The 21,383-nt window shown below is 41.5% G+C and overlaps 1 protein-coding gene across 8 annotated transcripts in view; it reads left to right on the top strand.

The window, feature by feature from the left end:
• The first annotated feature begins 19,278 nt into the window (after window positions 1-19,278).
• The window catches only part of PIAS2 (protein inhibitor of activated STAT 2), a 70,513-nt gene continuing 68,408 nt past the window's right edge, over window positions 19,279-21,383 (top strand). For 4 of the 8 annotated variants that reach the window (XM_036244227.1, XM_036244228.1, XM_036244232.1 and 1 more), the window contains exon 1: window positions 19,279-19,466. In XM_036244227.1, the coding sequence (XP_036100120.1) occupies window positions 19,443-19,466 (24 nt within the window). In that variant the 5' untranslated portion in view covers window positions 19,279-19,442. The remainder of the gene's footprint in view (window positions 19,467-21,383) is intronic. The other 4 variants (XM_036244231.1, XM_036244230.1, XM_036244225.1 and 1 more) reach the window with 3 other exon arrangements.

Raw genomic sequence — 21,383 nt, 5'->3', positions numbered from 1 at the left:
AAAGATCCCAAGTATGGAATCCCTATAAGATATTCATAGCTCATTTTTATTTCTGTTCCAAAGGCAATTTGCGAATCAGAGTTCATTTTTATCTATCATATTTCCAGGTAAAAAGACCTAGAAAATTAACTGAAGGTCAAGTTCTCATGCAGAATGGGAAAGGGTTTTGTTAACGTTTTACCTAAAGTACTTTTTATTAGTCTGGAAAATCTCACATTTTATCTCTTCACATATTACTTCTGCCTTATTCTGTTTTGTTTTGTTTTTCTGTTCTTTGAAGACTCCAAGTAAACATTTGATAAACCTTTTCTTTTTTAAAATTTTTTTATTTTATATTTAATTTTATTTTTGTTACAGATGTTTCTCCTTTTTTACCCCATTGACACCCTCCTCCCCACCCCCCCTACCCCATCCCCAGCTTTGTTGTCCATGTCCATTGGTTATGCATACATTCATATAAGTTTGGTGGTTTATCTCTTCCCTCCCCAAACCGCCCCCTCATCTGAGAGTTGTCAGTCTGTTTACTTCCATGTTTCTGGGCCTACCCTATTCCTCAGAATGTTATGTTCATTATATTCCATATATAAATGAGATCATGTGGTATTTGTCTTTTTCTGCTTGGCTTGTTTCATTTAAGATAATACTTTCCAGGTCCCTCCATGTCATCTCAAAGGATAAGAGATCTTTCTTTCTTACAGCTGCATAGTACTCCATTGTGTATATGTACCACAGCTTTCTTATCCATTCGTCTACTGATGAACACTTGGGCTGTTTGCAGATCTTAGCTATTGTAAATAGTGCTGCTATGAACATGGGGGTACATATATTCTTTGTGATTGGTGTTTCAGGCTTCTTAGGGTATATTTCTAGAAGTGGGATCACTGGGTCAAATGGAAGTTCAATTTTTAATTTTTTGACGTAGCACCATATTGTTTTCCATAGTGGCTGCACCAGTCTGCATAACCGCCAGCAGTGCAATAGAGTCCCCTTTTCTCCACACCCTCGCCAACACTTGTTTGATGATTTGTTGATGGTGGCCATTCTGACAGGTATGAAGTGATACCTCATTGTTGTTTTAATTTGCATCTCTCTGATGGTTAGTGATGTTGAGCATTTCTTCATATGTCTCTTGGCCATTTGTATGTACTGTTTGGAGAGGTGCTATTCAGTTCCTCAGCCCATTTTTTAATTGGGTTCTTTGTCTTCCTTTTGTTGAGTTGTATGAGTATTCTATATTTTGGAAATTAACCCCTTATCTGATGTATCATTGGCAATTATGCTCTCCCATACAGTGGGTTGCCTTTCCATTTTGATGGTTGTTTCTTTTGCTGGGCAGAAGCATTTTAGTTTGATGTAGTCCCATGTGTTCATTTTTTCCATTGTTTCTGTTGCCTTAGGTGATGTATCAGTGAAAATTCTGTTGCGCGTGATGTCCAAAATTTTGTGGCCTACATATTCTTCTAGGATTTTTATGGATTTATGAGTCACATTTAAGTCTTTTATCCATTTTGAGTTTATATTTGTGTATGGTGTAAGTTAATGGTCTAGTTTCACTTTTTTGCTTTAGCTGTCCAATTTTCCCAACAACATTTATTAAAGAGGCTGTCTTTACTCCACTGTATGCTCTTGCCACCTTTGTCAAATATTAATTGAGCATATTGCCTTGAGTCCATTTCTGGGTTCTCTGTTCTGTTCCACTGGTCTATTTGCCTGTTCTTGTGCCAGTAACAGGCTGTTTTGATTACAGTGGCTTGGTAGTATAACCTGATATCTGGTATTATAATCCCACCTACTTTGTCCTTTTTCAAGATTGCTGTGGTTATTTGGGGTCTTTTTGCTTCCATATGAACTTTTGAAGTATTTGTTCTAGTTCTGTGAAATATGTCGTTAGTATTTTGATGGGGATTGCATTGAATCTATAGATTGCTTTGGGTAGTATGCACATTTTAATGATGTTAATTCTTTCAATCCATGAATGAGGTATGTGCTTCCACATTTTTATATCTTCCTCTATTTCTTTTTTCAATAACCTGTAGTTTTCTGTGAATAGGTCCTTTACTTCTTTGGTTAAGTGTATTCCTAGGTATCTTAATTTTTTTGCCACAATGGTAAATGGGATTAGTTTTTCAGTTTCTCTTTCTGTGAGTTCATCATTGGTGTATAAGAATGCCATCAATTTCTTGACGTTAATTTTGTATCCTGCTACCTTGCCAAATTCATTTATTAAGTCTAGTATATTTTTGATGGAGTCTTTAGGGTTTTCTATGTATAATATCATGTCATCTGCAAATAATGACAGTTTCACTTCCTCCTTTCCAATTTGGATCCATTTTATTTTTTCTTCCTGTCTGATTGCTGTGGCTAAGACTTCCAGTACAATGTTAAATAAGAGTGGCAAAAGTAGGCATCCCTGTCTTGTTTCTGTTCTTAAGGGAAATGGTTTTAGTTTCTGCCCATTGAGTATGATGTTGTCTGTAGGTCTTTCATATATGGCCTTTATTATGTTAAGATATGATCCCTCTATTCCCACTTTGCTGAGTGTTTTTATCAGAAAAGAATGCCGGATTTTGTCGAATGCTTTTTCAGCATCTATTGCTATGATCATGTGGTTTTTATTATTCATTTTGTTTATGTCGTGTATCACACTTATTGATTTGCGAACATTGTACCAGCCTTGCATCCCTGGGATGAATCCCACTTGGTCACGGTGAATAATTTTTTTGATGTATTGCTAGATCCAATTTGCTAGTATTTTGTTCAGGATTTTGGCGTCTTGAAATAGTTTGAGGAGAATGGGTGTTAGTTCTTCTTTGAATGTTCGGTAAAACTCCCCCGTGAAGCCATCCGGTCCTGGGCTTTTGTTTGCTGGGAAAGTCTTAATCACCTCTTCAATTTCCTTAGTTGTTATTGGTCTGTTCAAATTTTCTATCTCTTCCCAGTCCAGTTTTGGGAGACTGAGTGTTTCTAGAAATTTGTCCATTTCGCTTAGATTGTCGAATTTGTTGCCGTCTAATTGTTCATAATATCCGTTAACAATCCTTTGTATTTCTGTGGTGTCAGTTGTTACTTCTCCTCTTTCATTTCTAATTTTGTGTATTTGGGTTCTCTCTCTTTGTTTCTTGATGAGTCTAGCTAAGGGTCCATCAATCTTGTTTATCTTTTCGAAAAACCAGCTCTTCGTTTCATTGATCCTTTGAATGGTTTTTTGGTCTCTATGTCATTTATTTCTGCTCTGATCTTTACTATTTCCTTCCTTCAACTTGCTCTGGGTTTTTCTTTTTGTTTGCTTTCTAATTCTTTAAGTTGTGAGGGTAGACAGTCAATTAGAAATTTTTCTTATTTCTTGAGGTAGGCCTGTAGTGCTATGAACTTCCCTCTCAGAACTGCTTTCACTGAATCTCATAGATTTTGTGTTGTCGTGTCTTCATTTTCATTGGTTTCCAGGAAGTTTTTAATTTCTTCCTTGATCTCCATGGTAATCCATTCATTGTTTAACAACATGCTATTTGGCCTCCATGTGTTCAAATGTTTTTGCATGTTCTTGTTGCAATTGATTTCTAGTTTCATGCCATTGTGATCTAAAAAGATCCTTGATATGATTTCAATCTTCTTGAACTTGTAGAGATTTAGTTTGTGTCCTATCATGTGGTCTATGTTTGAGAATGTCCCATGTGCACTTGAGAAGAAGGTGAATTCTGTAGTTTTGGGGTGTAATTCTCTGTAGATATCTATTAAATCCATTTGATCTAGTGCTTCATCTAGAGTCTCTCTTTCCTTGCTAATTTTTTGTCTAGAGGATCTACCCAGTGGTGTCAGTGGGGTGTTGAAGTCCCTGCTATGATTGTATTGCTGTTGATTTCTTCTTTGAATTCCTCCAGAAGATTTTTAATATATGTTGGTGCTCCTATATTGGGTGCATATATGTTTATCAAGGTTATATCTTCCTGTTGGATAGATCCTGTCAACATTATGTAGTGGCCTTCTTTGTCTCTAGTTATTGTTGTAGACCAACGAGACAGACCAGACTCAGACTCCAAACTGGGTTCAAATTAAGAGAGCTTTAGTAGCCACTTGGTGACTGTCCCATCCTACACAGACTAGAGAGTAGCCCGGAGCTCAGGGGGAGGGTTGCTTATATAGTTGTCTTAGCCTCTGTTAAGGAATTTGGGCTAAGGGTTTGCGAGCAAGCAAGCATGTACAGAAGCAGATATTTGCAGTTAGCTGTTATGCCTGAGGGAGCAAGCAGTTTCGGTGTACACAAGGCAATGGTTATCTATACAATGCAGTGGTTATCTATTAGCAGCTAGTTCTTGCCATTCTCTTAAAATCCAGGGGGTAAGGTCTGCCTAATGGGAAAAAAATTTTACTGTACATTCACATAGCATGTGTTTGTCCTTTACATTATGGCTTTCATTTTGAAATCTATTTTATCAGATATGAGTATTGCTACCCTTTTTTTTTGCGTTCCGTTTGCTTGGAAGATTTTTTCCCATTTCTTCACTTTCAACCTATGTGAGGCTTTTGTTGTGAGATAGGTCTCTTGTAAACAACATATAGATGAGTCATGCTTTCTTATCCAATCAGCTACTCTGTGTCTTTTTATCGGAGCATTCAGTCCATTTACATTTAAGGTGATTATTGATATGTACTTATTTATTGCCATTTTTGTTTAATGTGGTTATATTTTTCTTACTATTTCTCCTGCTAATTACAACAGTCCTTTTAACATTTCTTACAGTGCTGGTTTGGTGCTAATGTATTCCCTTAGCCATTTTTTTGTCTGGGAAGCTCTTTATTTGACCTTCTATTTTGAATGACAGCCTTGCCAGGTAGAGTAGCCTTGGATTCAGATCCTTGTTTTTCATGACCTTGATTCCCTTCTGGTCTGTAGTGTTTCTGCTGAGAAGTCAGCTGACAGCCTTATGGGGGTTCCTTTGTAGGTAACCTGTTGCTTCTCTTTTGCTGCCTTTAGGATTCTCTCTTTGTCTTTAATTTTTGGCATTTTAATTACTATGTGTCTTGGTGTGGGCCTGTTTGGGTTCTTCTTACTTGGGGCTCTCTGTGTTTCCTGAACTTGAGTGCCTTCTTCCTTCACCAAATTAGGGAAGTTTTTTGTCACTATTTCTTCGAATATATTCTCTAACCCCTGCTCATTTTCTTCTTCTTTGGGGACTCCTATGATGCGAATATTATTACGTTTCCAGTTGTCCCACAGTTCTCTTAAGCTGTCTTCCTGTTTTTTAATCGTTTTTTCCTTTTGGTTTTTTGATTGGTTGATTTTTTCTGCCCTGTCTTGTAATTCACTGATCTGGTCCTCAGTTTCCTCTCCTCTCCATTTAGACCTTCCAATGTGTTCTTTATGTCTGATATGTCATTCTTGATTTCTTCTTGGTGGTTTTTAATTTTAAATTGGTTGATTTTCAACATCTCTATGTCCTTACTCATGCTGTTGAGCTTCCTCAAGATCATGGCTCTGAACTCTAGCTCTGTTAACTTGCCTAACTGCTCCACATTTATTTCATCTTCGGTAGAGGTCTCTTGTTCTTTCATTTGGCTTTTGTTTCTGTGTTTCACCATTTTGGCTATCACTGTGGGCTTTGGAGCCTGCCAAATTTTCCCTTTGGGTATTGGTGTTCTGCTGTTTGTGGCTCCCTCTCCTGGGTTTGGATGAGCCAGGGAGGACCCACATTAAACACCACTGTCAAGTCTTACTTTCCTGGTTAGAGTTGCTAGCCCAGGAATGGTACAGTTATCCTCTAGCTTTTTGCCTGGAGGCTATTAGTCGATGTTACTTGAAGAGTTTTGGGTTGTCAGTTGAATGAATAACTCCCTCAGGTGCTCAGTGTAGGGGGATTTCCCGAGGGTGGGGCAGATGCTGGTTGTTAGTGAGCCTCAATTTGCATTTCAATGGCCAACCTGGGTGGGGTTGGATCTCCGAGGGAGGGGTTGCTGCCTCTCCCCAGAGCCCTGGGAAGGAGCAAGATGGCCACTGTCCTGTGTGGCTGCAACTCAGCAAAAGTTCTGAGTCCCCTCCAAATCCCGAGTGTCCCCACACAGTTCCAGTCCAGTCCGCCCTCCCTCTGCTGGAGCCCAAGGTGAGTGGCTGTGGCTATTTTAGCGTCTGTCCCAGCTCTGTGCTCTGGAGCTGCTTGGGAGTTTAACCCGAGGGCGCTGCTCACAGCTAAGGCTGCTGCTGTCTGTAGGCTCCCAGCCCTCCTCTCGTGCCTCCGCAATCCTACCAGGATCGAGTCAGTGTCCCTGGTTATATGATCCTCACAAGCTGCTTTCCTGTTGCTTTTCCCCATTGATTTGTCTGTGTTCTAGTTGTAATTCCAGTTTGGTCCTGGGAGACGGTCTGTGTAGCTTCCGTTCACTTCGCCGCCATTTTGGAATCCCCCTTGTTAGACCTTTTCAACATTATCTTCTATCTCTCAAATCTATGTCTCTAATATTTTCCATCTTTTAATTTTTCTGTGTGTCATTCTAAAGAGCCTTCTAACGTGTTCCAGTTATTAATTATTGCTTAAACACTGTGTAATATATTACAAAACCTATCAATTCAGTTCTTTTTTTTTTTTTTTTTTTTTTTTGTTATCCTCACCCGAGGATATTTTTCCACTTTTTGTACAGATAGAGTGGGAGGGAGAGAGAGGAAGGGGGAGAGAGAGAGAAACATCGACGTGAAGGGACACATCGAGTGGCTGCCACCCGCACAACCAACCAGGGCCGGGGACAAACTGCAACCGAAGTACGTGCCCTTAGCGAGAACCGAACCCGGGTCTCTCCAGACCGCAGGCCAACGCTCTAACCGCTGAGCCAAACTGGCCAGGGCTCAATTCAGTTCTTAAACCTCTAAATTCTAAAGTTTCTATTATATTTTTTCAAACCTTTTATTTAAAAAAAATGTTTAGTGTAAGCATATGCATATATATATATATATATATGTGTGTGTGTGTGTTTATATATATATATATATATATATATATATATATATATTTATCCTCACCCGAGGATATTTTTTCATTTTTTGTTCAGATAGAGTGGGAGGGATAGAGAGGTAGAGAGAGAGAGAAACATCAATGTGAAAGGCACACATCGAGTGGCTGCCTCCCTCATGACCTAACCAGGGCCAGGACCTAGTGCAACCGAAGTACGTGGCCTTAGCGGGAACCAAACCTGGGTCTCTCTGGACCGCAGGCCAACATTCTAACCACTGAGCAAACTGGCCAGGGCAATTAAATCTTTTTGTTTTTGTTTGTTTGTTTTTTGGTACATGTCCCTAGTGAAAACTGAACCCGGGACTCCTGGGACTATTCTGGTCTGCAGGCTGATGCACCAACCGCTGAGCCAAACCAGCTAGGGTGCATAAGCATATTTGTAGTCCAGTCTTTTTCTGATTTCTGACTGCATGCTGCTTATTTTATTTGGAAAATTATCTATTGGATAATTTGAGGTTTGGGGTATTTTATCTTCATCCAGAGAGAGTTTTTATTTGTCTCTGCACAGTGCCTGTGGAGTGCTGCTCTCTGGGACCTGTTCATTCAATATTTAAGGCTTGAACTTTTCTGATCGCTGTAAAACCTGATTGCAATTTGCAGAAGAGTTGACTTCTGATTTATCTTTACTCTATGGGGTCTTATATTAAATGTAAGAAGTGTTTATTAGACTTTCCATTTTCCAGGGCACTAAATTTAGATTTATTCTTTCTTGCTCAGCTATTCTTCAAAAGTCATTGCTCAGTTTACAGCCTTTACTTTTGGATTGTCAGATGCCTTTAGGACAGTTGTTTGGTTAAAAACCTGGAATACTACCTTCTAAGATTTGGGCTGGGTAATTCTTTATATTAGGTATTTGCTTCTGTTTTTCTAAATCCAGATTTTTTTGGTTATTCTCAGTTGGTGAGTTGGATAAAATTACCAATTTGTTCAATATATATGCTTGCATGACTGGGGAAAGATCGGTTTATAAATTACATAGAAAAACTAATTTTTGTCTGATTTTGGCATCAAGGTTCTAGAAGCATTTAAAAATAAGTAGAGAAGTTTTGTAATTTTAAAAGTCTCTCTATAGTACTAAACATCAGATAATTGGTTGTTTCTGATGGGAGGAAGGAGCAGGAGGGAACTTTCTGGAGTGATAAAAATACTCTGTACCTTGATAAGCATTTTAAAAAACTAATTGAAGAGTTTGTTTAAGATATGAGTATCTCACTACATGTAAAATATACCTTACAATTTTTGTTCAGAGGACTTCCCATCAAGGTGGCAGTATAGATAAACAAGGTACTTGCCTCCTCTCACAACCACATCAAAATTACAACCACATTACAGAACAATCATCATTCAGAACCACCTAAAATCAAGCTAAATGGAAGTCCTACAACTACGAAATTAAGGAATCCACATGGAGACTGGTAGGAGGGGCTGAGGCACAAATGGGCTGGTCCCACACCCATGTGCAGTAGATAAAAATCAGGAGGGATACCTTAGCTAGGAAGGTCCTCTCTGAGGAGTAAGGGCTCCCTATCTGACACCAGGCCCCCCAGCTCAGGGTTCCAGTGCCAGGAAGAGAAGTCCCCATAACTTCTGGCTGTGAAAACTAGCAGGAGTTGAGGCTGAGGGAAGCTGAGGCTTCTGGAGTCCTGGGCAGTTCCTCTTAAAGGGCTGGAGCAAGGACTTAACTCAGACTTGCCCCCTTCAGGCTCCAGCATGGTGGAGGCAGCTTGAAAGGCACCAGAGACCTACGGGGAAGAACTGAGTTGTTTGGCATTGGGGTGAGAGTTGGAGAGGCAGCTTCTTCTGGACAGATATGAGCCCTTACCCCATGGGGCAGGCAGAAAGGTGCCATATCTGGGATTCCAGTAACCTGGCTCACATTATTTGGCCTGCCATGGTGATTCACTGAGGCCCTGCCCCACCCAACATTTGGGCCCACCCAAGCTGTTTCCAGTGGCTTTACCATAAGATTGGTCTGTTTTGGCTCCTGCTTCAGTTTTCCCTAAATTCTCCCAAACAAGCAGCACCTGGCCTCCGTGAGCCCCATACCTCTTGCTTAGTGGCCCCAGGCTTGGCACTAGAAGCAGCCAGCCTTGGTTCACAGCTTGGCTTTACCTGGGTACCCCCAAGCCCAGCACAAGAAGAAGTCATTTGCAGATTGCTTTGTAGCTTATGCCTGGTGGCCCCAGGTAGAACACAGGCAGTGGCTGACCTTGCCCCAGAGCCAGCAAATGCAGTGGACAGCTTCAGACCATGTCGAAGCAATACCACCCAACCACTTCCACAAGTGACACACTCAAGCAGTGGACTCAGTGGGTACTAGAACCCTGCTGAATTAAGTCTTGCTCTGTGTGTGGGGCCCCTGCACATCTGATCCTCCAAGGGAGTCTGCAGTCAGTGGGCATAGCCAGTCCTTGCAGCTGATCAGCCTGAATAAATCCCTCCCATTGATGTATATAATCCACATGAACAGTGCACCTTGAGGGCACAGCTTGGGTAATCAGGCAGGCTGTGCCACTGAACCCTACAAGACACCTACTATAATAGGCCATCCTACAAAGCCTAGGAGACATAGTAACTCTACCTAATACATAGAAACAAACACAGGAAGGTAGCCAAAGTGAGGAGACAAAGAAACATGTCCCATATGAAAGAACAGAAAAAAACTCCAGGTAAAGAACTAAATGAAACAAAGATAAGCAATCTAACAGGTGCAGAGTTCAAGACACTGGTTATAAGGATGCTCAAGAATCTTAGTGAGGACCTCAAGAGCATAAAAAAGGACCAGTCAGAAATGAAGTCTGCACTAACTGAAATAAAGAATAATTTACAGGGAATCAATAGTAGAGTAGGTGAAACCAAGAAGCAAACTATCGATTTGGAATATAAGGAAGCAAAAAACACCCAATCAGAACAGCAAAAATAAAATTAAAAAAAAAAAATGAGGATAGTGTAAGGAGCCTCTGGGACAACTTCAAGCGCACTAACATTTGCATCATGGGGGTGCCTGAGGGAGAAGAGAGAGAGCAAGAAATTGAAAACGTATTTGAAAAAATAATGACAGAAAACTTCCCTAACTTGGTGAAGGAAACACACATACAAGTCCAGGAAGCACAGAGAGTCCCAAACAAGATGAACCCCAAGAGGCCCACACCAAGACACATCATCATCAAAATGCAAGAGAGCTCCCATAAGACTGTCAGCCAGTTTCTCAAAAGAAGCTTTGCAAGCCAGAAGGGAGTGGCAAGAAATATTCAAAGTGATGAAAAGCAAGGACCTACAACCAAGATTACTGTATCCTGCAAAGCTATCATTTAGAATCGATGGACATATAAGGAGTTTCCTGGACAAGAAAAAGCTAAAGAAGTTCACGACCAAACCAGTATTATATGAAATGTTGAAGGGGCTTCTTAAAGAAGAAGATAAAAAATATGAACAATAAAATGGCAGTAAATACATATCTATCAACGATTGAATATACAAACAAAATGAACAAGCAAAACAGCGATAGACTCATAGATACAGAAAACTTTTTGTTGGTTGCCAGATGGGAGGTAGGTTGGGGAGGATAGGGGGAAAAAGTGAAGGGAGTAAGAAGTACAAATTGATTGTTAGACTGAGGAACCTCAAAGAGAAGGGGGGAAGTGGGGAGGGAAGAGATAAATGAAAGAACTTATATGCATATATGCATAACCAGTGGACACAGACAATATTTTAGGAAAGGCAGGAGAGAGGCAGGAGTGGGCAGGAGGGGGTCATTGGGGGGAAAAAGGGGAAACATCTGTAATACATTCTACAGTAAAGATAAGTTTAAAACATTTTTTTCAAATATTAAAAATTATTGAATCTCATTGGAATGTATACAGATGTTCATTGTATTACGCTTTCAACTTTAAAAATTAAAAATTTCAGAATAAAAGGTTGGGGATAAAAATTAAAAGTTAAATTCATAGTTCAATTTCCTTGATATTAGTTTCAGTAAAGGAGGTTGTAAAGTAGTGAAGAAATATGATTAAAATAGAGGTATGTATATGCACATAGTTTGAGTAAAATAGTTCTACAAAGCTTATTATAAAAATCAGCAGTTTCTTCCATTACCACTTATCCCCACTGACCCCAACCATTGTTTGTACCCAGAGACAAGTACTTAACATTTTTGCCTGTTTTTTTTTTTCTGTTTTATTGACAAATAATTGACATATATCACTGTATAAGTTTAAGGTGTACACCATGATGGTTTGATTTACAAATATTGTGAAATGATTACCATAATAGGTTCAATTACTTCCATTATTCATATAGAGATAAAAACAAGAGGAAAAATTTCTCCTTGTGATGAGAATTCTTAAGATATACCTTCTTAACAACCTTCCTATATATCATACAACAGTGTTAACTCTAATCATCATGTTGTATATTATGTCCCTAGTACTTTTTTGGTACATTACATCTCTATGCCTTATTTATTTTATAAATGGATGTTTTCATCTCTTGACCCCCTTCACCCATTTTTCTCATCCCCCCAACCCCTCTATGGTTTGGCAACCACAGTCTATTTTCTGTATCTGTGAGTTATGTTTTATCTGTTCATTTGTCTTGTTTTTTAGATTCCACATATAAGTGAAATCATATGGTATTTGTCTTTCCTTGTCTGAGTTATTTCACTTAGCATAACACACTCAAGGTTTATTCATCTGCCATCAAATGGCAGATTTCATTCTTTTTTATGGCTGAGTAGTATTCCATGTATATACACCCCACATCTTCTTTATTCATTTATCTATAGATGGACACAGGTTATTTCCTTATCTTTCTTTTGGCATTTAAGTCATGTCATTAAATAACATAGTTTCAGATTGACTTCTTAATTTTCTCTCTTCCACAATGTCTGTTGGATTCTTTCTCTGGAAGGTGAACATTTAGTCTGCTTTCCCCACTTTTTCCATCAGACATGATGTACCCCCAATCCTCTGTCCTCTGAGTATAGTTACATTATTCATTTGCCTAGATCAGTATTCTGTGTTCACATGATTTAGTAAACGCTATTCACTGCTGAGGCATGGAATAACATGTGATGACTTTTCCTTGCACAACTTTTTGTGTTCTCTGGAGTTAATAATTGTCTTGTTTCTTTGCTTAGTTTTCTATGTACTTATAATTCATCCCCAGATTGTCCCCCAGTAGTTAAAATTTTCTCTCAATACATTCAAACACATGAGGTACTTTATCTTTTTGGATACTATTCTTTTTCTTTTTATTGAATTTATTGGGGTGACAGTGGTTAACAAAATTATATAGGTTTCAGATGCATAATTCCACAACACATCATCTGTACACTGTATTGTGTGCTCACCACCCTAAGTCAAGTCTCCTTATGCTACATTATCAGGGAGTAGGTCCAAGTAAGTGCAGATTTTTTTTTGATGAGCAGGATATACAACCAATTTGGACCAGAGCTGAATTGCTCAGGAAAATCAGGAGAGCAGCATTCTTCCTACCCTTTACCACTTTCAACCATTCCCTTAAACAAAGATTGAATAGATATTAAGGAATATAGTTTAGAAAAGATGCCAAATTAGTGATCTGGCTTGGGGAGACAAAGTAACATCCTATTTTAGAATTATTTTGGTAGCAACTAATAGAAAACCCATTTCAAACTATCTAAAACAGAAAAGGAAAGGAATTGGCTCAAGAAAATAGATATAAGATGGGTTTCAAAGTTAATTCTGTTTTTTTGTTGTTGTTGTTGTTGATTATTGCCCATGAGTTGGGTTGTTCCTCAGGCTGGCCCCTTATAGCAAACCAGCCATAGCATTCCACATGCTAGAAAGCCTACTCAACTCTAATCACTGAGTAAATGTCCAAGGCATTTCTTGGCCTAGGGGAGCATGGACCCACATTTGATCTAATTGGCAAAGCCTAGAAATGCCCTATAGTAGTTAGATTTACAAGTTGAGTTCTGATTTAATCACCATGGCAAGGAGGATATTAGTTATTATTGGCATAGGCCAATCTGGGGTATCACCTAGAACTCTTTGCAGTTAACCTACCTAATCCTACAATGAATACTACAAACAAGTCTCAGCGTGGCCTTGCTTCTCTTAGTTTTGTGTTCACATTGGTTCCTCTTATGGGTTGTAAGATCCTTAGCAGAAAGGCTTGTTGTATTCTATTCATCTACCGCCCCAAAGCTCCTAGCCTACAGTGGCCTTCACTTAGTGTCTGTTAAACAATGTTAAACTGTACTGAGGTGTAAACCAAGGCCCGAGGAGAACAAGCTAAGATCAAGGAGGAGTCAAGCTAGACCACAAAGTTAATGGTATGAAGCCCGAATAAGAACCTACTCTAGATCCTGTTCATTCATTATTTTATTCATTGAACAAGTATGAGGCCAGCTATTTGTCAGGCATTTATCAATCATTACAGTCTAGAGGGTTAAATTTTTTTTAAGATTGAAACTTAAACTAATTATTATTTATCTAAAAATCACACCGATGCTTACATAATTATCATGGAGAAATATTATGAAGAAAAAGTTCCAGTTCTGTAAGCATTCACAGAGAGGAATTTGAATTAAAATAGTGCATGTAGGTTTGGGGAAGATACTTCTGAAGACGTTAAAGTGATACTTAAACTGAGACCTAAAAGATGAACAGGTGTTCGAAAAGGGAAGAGGGAAAAAATGAGAAGTTATTCTTGGCCCAGGGATCAACATTCAGAGGACTTAAGACCTGGTGAGGATGGTGGATCTGATGGAAGAACTGAAAGAAATGCATTGTAAGTGCAGTGAGGGGGAGTGGGAAGAGGCAGCAGATAGAAACCATATTAAACAGGGCCATGTAAATTATATTGTGTGTTTAAAATTTTTTTCTTTATTGCTTTTATATATATAGAGAAATTACCTATATATATATTTTTTTATAAAACTTTTTGGCTGCTTTAAAAATTTTTTTTCTTCTTCTATTGATTTTAGAGAGAAAGGAAGGGAGAAGGAGGGAGAGATAGAAACATTGTTGAGAGAGAACATTGATTAGCTACCTCCTGCATGCCCTCACTGGGGATTTGGTCCACAACCTGGGCAGGTGCCCTGACCAGGAATCGAACAGGCGAACTCTTGGTGCATGGGTCAATGCTCAACCACTGAGCCACACAGGCTGGGCAATTACCTATAGTTTAACATGTATATGAGCTAACACATTGGGGTCCAAAAAAGATGATTTCATAGAGTAAACAGTATTACTGGAAACCTCCTACTGTGGCTCATAAAGTATATAGCAGATGTTCTATCTGTCCAAATATCACTCTGGAAAATAATTCCATGGATCCTAAAGATATTCCCATTTCCTTTAAATTCACTTGAGGTATGTAACTGGATTTTATCCAAATGCCACCATCTCAAGAATATATTGTGTTAGTTATGATTTGTATGCTTTTTTTTCTTCACTGAATTGAGGCATTCCCATATAGGACAGCAATAGCCTTAATGATAGGTAAATTATTATTATTTTAATATTTTTTTATTGATTTTTTTAGAGAGCGAGGAAGGGAGAAAGAGATAGAAACATTGATGTGAGACAGAAATATCAATCGGCTGCACACTCCCTACTGGGGTTCGAGCCCGCAACCCAGACATCTGCTCTGACCAGGAATGGAACCGGTACCTGTCAGTCCATAGGATAATGCTCAATCCACTGAGCCACACTGGCCGAGCTGATAGGTAAATTATTATTGGAAAAAATTAATTCCCAATTGAGTTAAAGTGACTGAGCTACAGTAACTGAGGGACTCATTTTACTTAGCAACTAATATAATCCATTTGTAATATTTGGCCTATTCTACAGTATTTTCATTGTGCCTGTCACCCCAGGTCCCTGGATTGGTGGAACATATAAATGGCACAACTAAAACTGAACTAAGTAAATTTTAATTTCCTTTGGCCAAAAGCTCTTCTTTTAGTGCTCCATAACCTGAAATCTACTTCTTTGGGTAAACACATAGCTTTTCTCCCCATTAAACAGTCACTGGTCACCCTATGCTTCTAGATCAGTGGTGGGGAACTGTTTTTCTGGGATATTTATAACATCATTCAAAGGCCATACAAAACTATCAACTTAAAAATTAGCCTGGTCAGGCTAATTTGGTGTGGCATTTGATGTTAGCTAGTATTGATCTCAAGGGCCTTATATGGCCCGAGGGTCAGACATTGCCCATCCCTGTTCTAGATGAAGGGACATATGAGTCAACCTTACTAAAGGAGACATTCTGTTATCAAGAACTTATTAACCAGCTTATAGGAACTGATGAATTAGTGACATTCATTTCACAGTGTGTCCCCAGGAGATGAAGACTTCAAAGACTGTGATTTACAACCAGGAGATTTTGGCCACTGGAAAAGACATTAATTAAAGACTCTATCCAATGTCATTGGAAGGGAACTTATCAGGTGCTCCACCTAGAATAGACATCTGCCCGTCTCTGACACTTGCCTCCACCTACAGCAGAGATCAAAGACTTCTTGAGGATGAGAAGCCACTGACATCAGAGAAAGTCAGCTTTCTCTGCTTCCAAGACATTGACAAGGCCTGCTTACCTACAAATTGATGTTGAACTTTGTTTGATTGTCTTTACCTGTCTGCTAATAATGTTAGTCATAATAATAATTACACTTGTTCTTTGGGCTTTTCTCAAACCTTGTATGTATATATAGCCTAATTGCTGTAATTGCTGAAGGTGTATAAGATAAATTTTGTATTATCAATAATATACTTTTTAAAGTTCCTCTTTTGAAATTTATAAGGAATATATTGCAAAAGGAAGGAAAGGGAAGTGTATATTTTTAAGAGAAGTTAACAGGAAGTAGTTTGTACTAATATGTTGGTTATTTCTGAATGAGTAAAAAGAGATAAACTGAGAAGAACAAGGGAAGTTGTAGAGGTTAACAGAAAAGGAATACTGAGAAAGGAATTTTATGTATAAACATTAGAACCCAATTATAAGAATGTGCTTGCCCCCTAACACTGTTACCAGAAAGAGGATCAATCCCAGAATGGGTTTTGGGGCCGGCCAGCAGTGTGTGGGTTCTTGACTTTGTGCAGGAAAGATTTCACAATGTGAGTCCTGGTGACTTTGAGAGTATGTTTATTAAAGCTGGGGACAGAGAAACCAGGAAGGGCCTATGATGGAAGAAGCAACAGGAGACTGGGTGGGGCTGCTTTGGCTCTCTAGAGATGTTATGGGAAAGAAGTGAGCTAATGTGGGGTTACTGTCAGCTCACTGGAAAGTCAGAGAAAAGGGTCCTTGGAGACATGTTCAGGGGTTTAGCCCAGGATGAGCTGCTGCTGCCCATTGCTCCCCTGGTTGCAAGTCTAGTAGGGTCCCTTAGAGTTTAGGAGATGTACACCGGTGGGGAAAGAGGTGGAGAAGGGGCAAGGAAAGCTTGGGCATGCTGCTCTGGGGAGGGAGAACTCACACTTGGACCTTTATCTGAGGGTTATAAAGGCTGGGAATTTAGGGGAGGTGTTGGGGAAGGATCTCAAAAGAATATTAATCAGCCTGGCTGGTGTGGCTCAGTGGATTGAGCATTGTCCTATGGACTGAGAGGTCCCGGTTTGATTCCCAGTCAGGGCACATGCCCCGGTTGCGGGCTTGATTCCCAGTAGGGAGTGTGCAGGAGGAAGCTGATCAATGTTTCTCTCTCACATCAATCTTTCAATCTCTCTCTAAAAAAATCAATAAAAACAAACAAACAAACAAAAGAATATTCATCAACTTTTCCAGGTGTGTCCTTTCAGGGTCATGGTCTCCACTGACTGGTCAGTACCAGGGCAGGGGGTTCATTACTTATGCAGCTGGTTCTGGCATCCCCTGCTTGGCTTTGCTGCTTCTCTGGGCCTGAAGCTGAAATACAACTGAGGTCTAGATGTTATCTCTAGGTTGGAAAGTTCAGGTGGGTCTAAACTGTATGACCAAGGATATGTTGGGGGTGGGTGGGGTGGGAGTGGATTGGGGAGGAAAGGCCACCCATGTGGCAAGGTATGGGGTCAGTTTTGCCCATTGCTAGGCATCTGGGGCTTTCTGCCCTGGTGACCTTGTGTATCTAGCTGTAAATTGCTCAGCTATCTGTCTCAGTTTCCCCATGCCATTTACCAAGGAATTTTCCTAGCTTATTATTATTCTACCTAAACCCAACAAGGACTACTAACTATTAATTCAGACGGACTCTGAAGAGGCTATAAAAACACGCCCCTCTGTAAACTGCTGCTGAGGCACAGGAAATTTATTTATGAAACTCTATGTACTCCTGGCCACTTGAATTATTAAATGGTAGTTGTAATTGACAGCATTGTGTTATTTTTTTTAATATGGCTTTATTGATTTTTAGAGAGAGAGATAGAAACATCGATTGGCTGTCTCCTGCATATTCCGCACTGGGGATTGAGCCTGAAACCCAGGCATGTGTTCTGACCGGGAACTGAACTGGGACCTCTCAGTCCATGGGACAACACTCAATCCACTGAGCCACATCAGCCCGACTACAGCATTGTGTTCTTACAGCCTTATTCCCGAATAAACCTTAAGATTACAGTTCCCAACTGCACAACCAGCAAGATCAGATTAATAATGAATGGCACTTGAGTGCTTCCAATGGGAAGTAGATGGGGCAATAGTAAACAGGAACCTATCTCATGGTCAGATTGTGAAAACTGAAGAGTTGTATGGTGTGCTCTGAAACTAAAAATAAATGTTATATTAGATACAAAATACAGAAAAGTGAGACAACAAAAGTTGGGTCATAATAGCTTATAGGTTAGAAATGATCCAGAGTGTTTTTAATGAAGGTCGGTAAGATATGACTGCCTCCCATTTACCTGCTTTTCACTTTTAAGAAACATAATGGCCTTGACTTGCCTCCATGGGTCTTGCCTCATCTCCAATGGTCCATTGTTCAGCAGGACAAATGCTGATACTAAGACTTCCTAGGAATGAGCCTTCCTAGTACCATGGGATCACAGTATCCAACCAAGAGGTAGGTCATCAATGCATCCTTTGGACTGATTTATGACCAAAAGGGGGAAGTGTATGGTGGAAGAAGGGGCCACCTACTAAACCTGACAAGCTCAGGGGAGGCCTGTCTGGAGGAGAGGGAGGGGCTTACAAACTCTGAGACCTAAAGTAACCCACCACATAGGATGGCCTGAAATTAACACTTCCGAACTAAAAGAGAGTCATGATCTAGGCTAGTATCTTCCCTGACAAAGGTCCATCTTTACCTAAATTGAGCCTGTCTGTTGTCTTTTTGAATCTAGGATAACAAACCTTGGGAATGTCAGGGTAATTTCCTTCTTCCAGACCCCGCAGGGCACAATCTCCCACCAGCGCAAGAGACCACAGAACCCCTCAATGTTATTGTTATTGTGTTAATTAACTGTTAGTTATCCCATACCCACCAATGTAAAAGAAGTATGTGTCTATTCCTTTTACTTTTTATCCAATCCCAGAGATTTCCCGGTTTTGCTTTCTCCCGCCTCCCTAATCTATCACCAATGGATTTCATGTAACCCCCTTACGTCTTCTCCTTTGATTCTAATGCATAAAATAAGGCACAAAACTGCCATTCTCCGGGGCTTAATCTCAATCCGTTGAGATTTTGCTTCTCAGCAATTGTCCTCAGTTTAGCTCAGATAAACTCACCAAAATTCTGACAGGTTGGGACTTTTCTTAAATGGACAAGGATATTAGCATTCCAGATGTCCCACCAATCCTGCATCATTAGATCGGAACAATAGCTAATCCAACACCCATATTTAGATTGTTCCGACACAACTACTCGGGGGGATGGTTTTATTTGCGGCTGCTTCCTCCGGCCACCGCCACGGTGCGGAAGGGCACCCTGAGGATACCCGCGAAATGTTCCAGCCAGGAGTCCGGGTCAGCTCTTCCCGCGGGGCCAGGCCCTCCTCCAGGCCCTCAGGTAACGCTGTGTCTGGCTCTGGCGGGCGCAGGGGAGGGGGCGGGGGGTGGGGAGGTCAGGCCCTGGCCTCCGTGCGGGAATGGGTGTGGGAGGGCACCGCGCGGAGTTGAGAGTAAGGCGACAGGCCCGGGGACCGGAAAGCGGGCGGGCAGCGGGCAGGCCAAGAGAGGGAGAGGGCGGGAGCTGACGCGAGGCTCACGCAGCGCAGGGGAGCGCAGCCGGAAGACGCGGAGGGAAAGTGGCGGGCTGGGTGCGCAGGGTAGCCTTGTGGGCGGGGCCGAGCGCGCCGGGGGCGGAGCTTCTGTGCGGGTCACGTGAGGGCCTGGCGGAGGCGGCGGTAGCGGCCGCGGCGTCTTCAGCGGCGCCCAGTGCAGGATGGTGCTGGAGGCGGCGGCGGCGGCCCTGGTGGCGGCGGCGTCGTTGGTGGCAGCGGGAGGGGGTGCTGTGGCGACAGCGGCACCCGCGGGTGGTATAAAATGGCGGATTTCGAGGAGTTGAGGGTAAGCGGGGGCGCGGGAGTGGGGAACGGAGGCCGCGGGGGAGGGGAGGGGAGGCGGGGGAGAAGCAACGTCGCCGACCGCCACCTTCTTGCGACGCGGAGACGGGTTTGCGGAGCCCCGCGTCCCGGCCCGCCTCGGAGCGGGCGCCCGGGCGGTCACAGGAGAGGAGCAAGGCGGCGGAGGACGCCCGGGCCGCGCGGGGAGGAGGGCCTGGGGCCCAGGGCGAGCGGCCAGTCGGTCCGGCCGGGGCTCCACACACCTGACGCGGGGGCCGGGGAGGACACGACTCCCCGGTTATTTGAAGGGCTGAGGGGGAAAGCGGGACTTGCTTGTCCGTCTTCGCGAGGGGTGTCCGTGTTTGTGGCGATTCAGAAGTCCACATGCTACTCACTTGGTGGGAGACTTGTTTTCTGAAACGAAGTTGCCTTGAGGAATTCCGCCGCCTCTATGGCTGATGCTACCGTTTGCTCCGAGGTGTCACGAGGTGGGCCCCTTGCACCAGCGCTTCTTCGGTGTCTAGGACAGAAGCGTGGTCTTTGGGGACCCTACTTTCAGTAGTCCGCCTCGAACCTTGCTATTTTCTTAGTGCCGGGGTAAGGAATCCGCGAAGTCCGTGTTGTCATGAGATGTGTGAACTCGTCTCAAGAGCTCTGGAGGAAAAACATGTTTCTTCCTAGCCTTCGAACAAGGTCACAACTTTATTGTCGATACCTCTGTATAATAGAGGTTGAAGAGGGGTATGCGGGGGGGGGGGGGGGGGCGGGATGAAAAGGGTATTTTCCCTTGGGCTGGTAACCTTCAGAGTCCTCAACGTAACAACTGATAAACGAGCCAGCCTTATTTTTTATGGCTCGCTAAATCGCTGGCGGCAGAACTGGAATACTTACGGACGGAAACCCCGATTTTAAAAACAAAGTCACAGTAGAGAAGAAAGTGAACTTGAAATTAAGTTAACTGCAAACCTTTTGCATACATAGACGTATGATGTTAGGGTTGAAATATAAAGGAAAAGGAATCCGGTCAAAGATTCAGTTTTGTATATTTATTGTTATTTCTGGCGAGGGATGGGGTCGGCGAAGGTTGTTGGCAGGTTACCTGGCTGGTCAGGTGAACATCAGTAAAAGAACTGGTAGCCCTGTCCTGCTAGCTCAGTTGGTTAGAGCATGGTCCCCATACACCCAGGTTTGGAGTTAGGTGTGGGTCAGGGCACATACAACGAACAACCAGTGAAGACACAAAAAAGGGGAACAGCAAATCCATGTTCCTCTCTCTAAAATCAATAAATAAAAAATAAAAAAATTAAAAATAATGTTTTAGCCCTGGCCAGTTTGGCTCAGCGGTTAGAGCGTCGGCCTGCGGTACTGAGAGACTCGGGTTCGGTTCCCGCTAAGGGCACGTACTTCGGTTGCAGTTTGTCCCCGGCCCTGGTTGGTCGTGCAGGTGGCAGCCACTCGATGTGTCCCTTCACATCGATGTTTCTCTCTCTCTCTCCCTTCCTTTCTCTCCCTCCCACTCTATCTGTACAAAAAATGGAAAAATATCCTCGGGTGAGGATAAAAAAAATAAAATAAAATAACGTTTTGGTGATTCTGATCTAAAGAGAGATTGTTAATAGTTTGCATAATTCCTGCCATTTCCTTTCTTGGTGTTTCAAAAATAATTATTTAATTCCCAGTAAAGAGAAAAGTATTTTAATGAATTAATGAATTTATGCTGTGTGCTAGTTTATACAGAGAACCATTACAGTAGGTAAAAGGTGTTCATAATGATTAAAGAGTAAGGGTTTTAGTGTCTTAGAGCCTCGGTTGTAGAGCTTTTAACACCTGTGGATCTTTTTTTTTTATTTTTTTATTTTTTTATTTTTTATCCTCACCCGAGGACATTTTTCCATTTTTTGTACAGATAGAGTGGGAGGGA

The sequence above is a fragment of the Molossus molossus genome, unplaced genomic scaffold (genome assembly GCF_014108415.1).
Source record: "Molossus molossus isolate mMolMol1 unplaced genomic scaffold, mMolMol1.p scaffold_m16_p_6, whole genome shotgun sequence".
Taxonomy (NCBI): Eukaryota; Metazoa; Chordata; class Mammalia; order Chiroptera; family Molossidae; genus Molossus; species Molossus molossus.
Note: the sequence above shows the minus strand (reverse complement) of the source record. Positions and strands in the feature narration are given on the sequence as shown.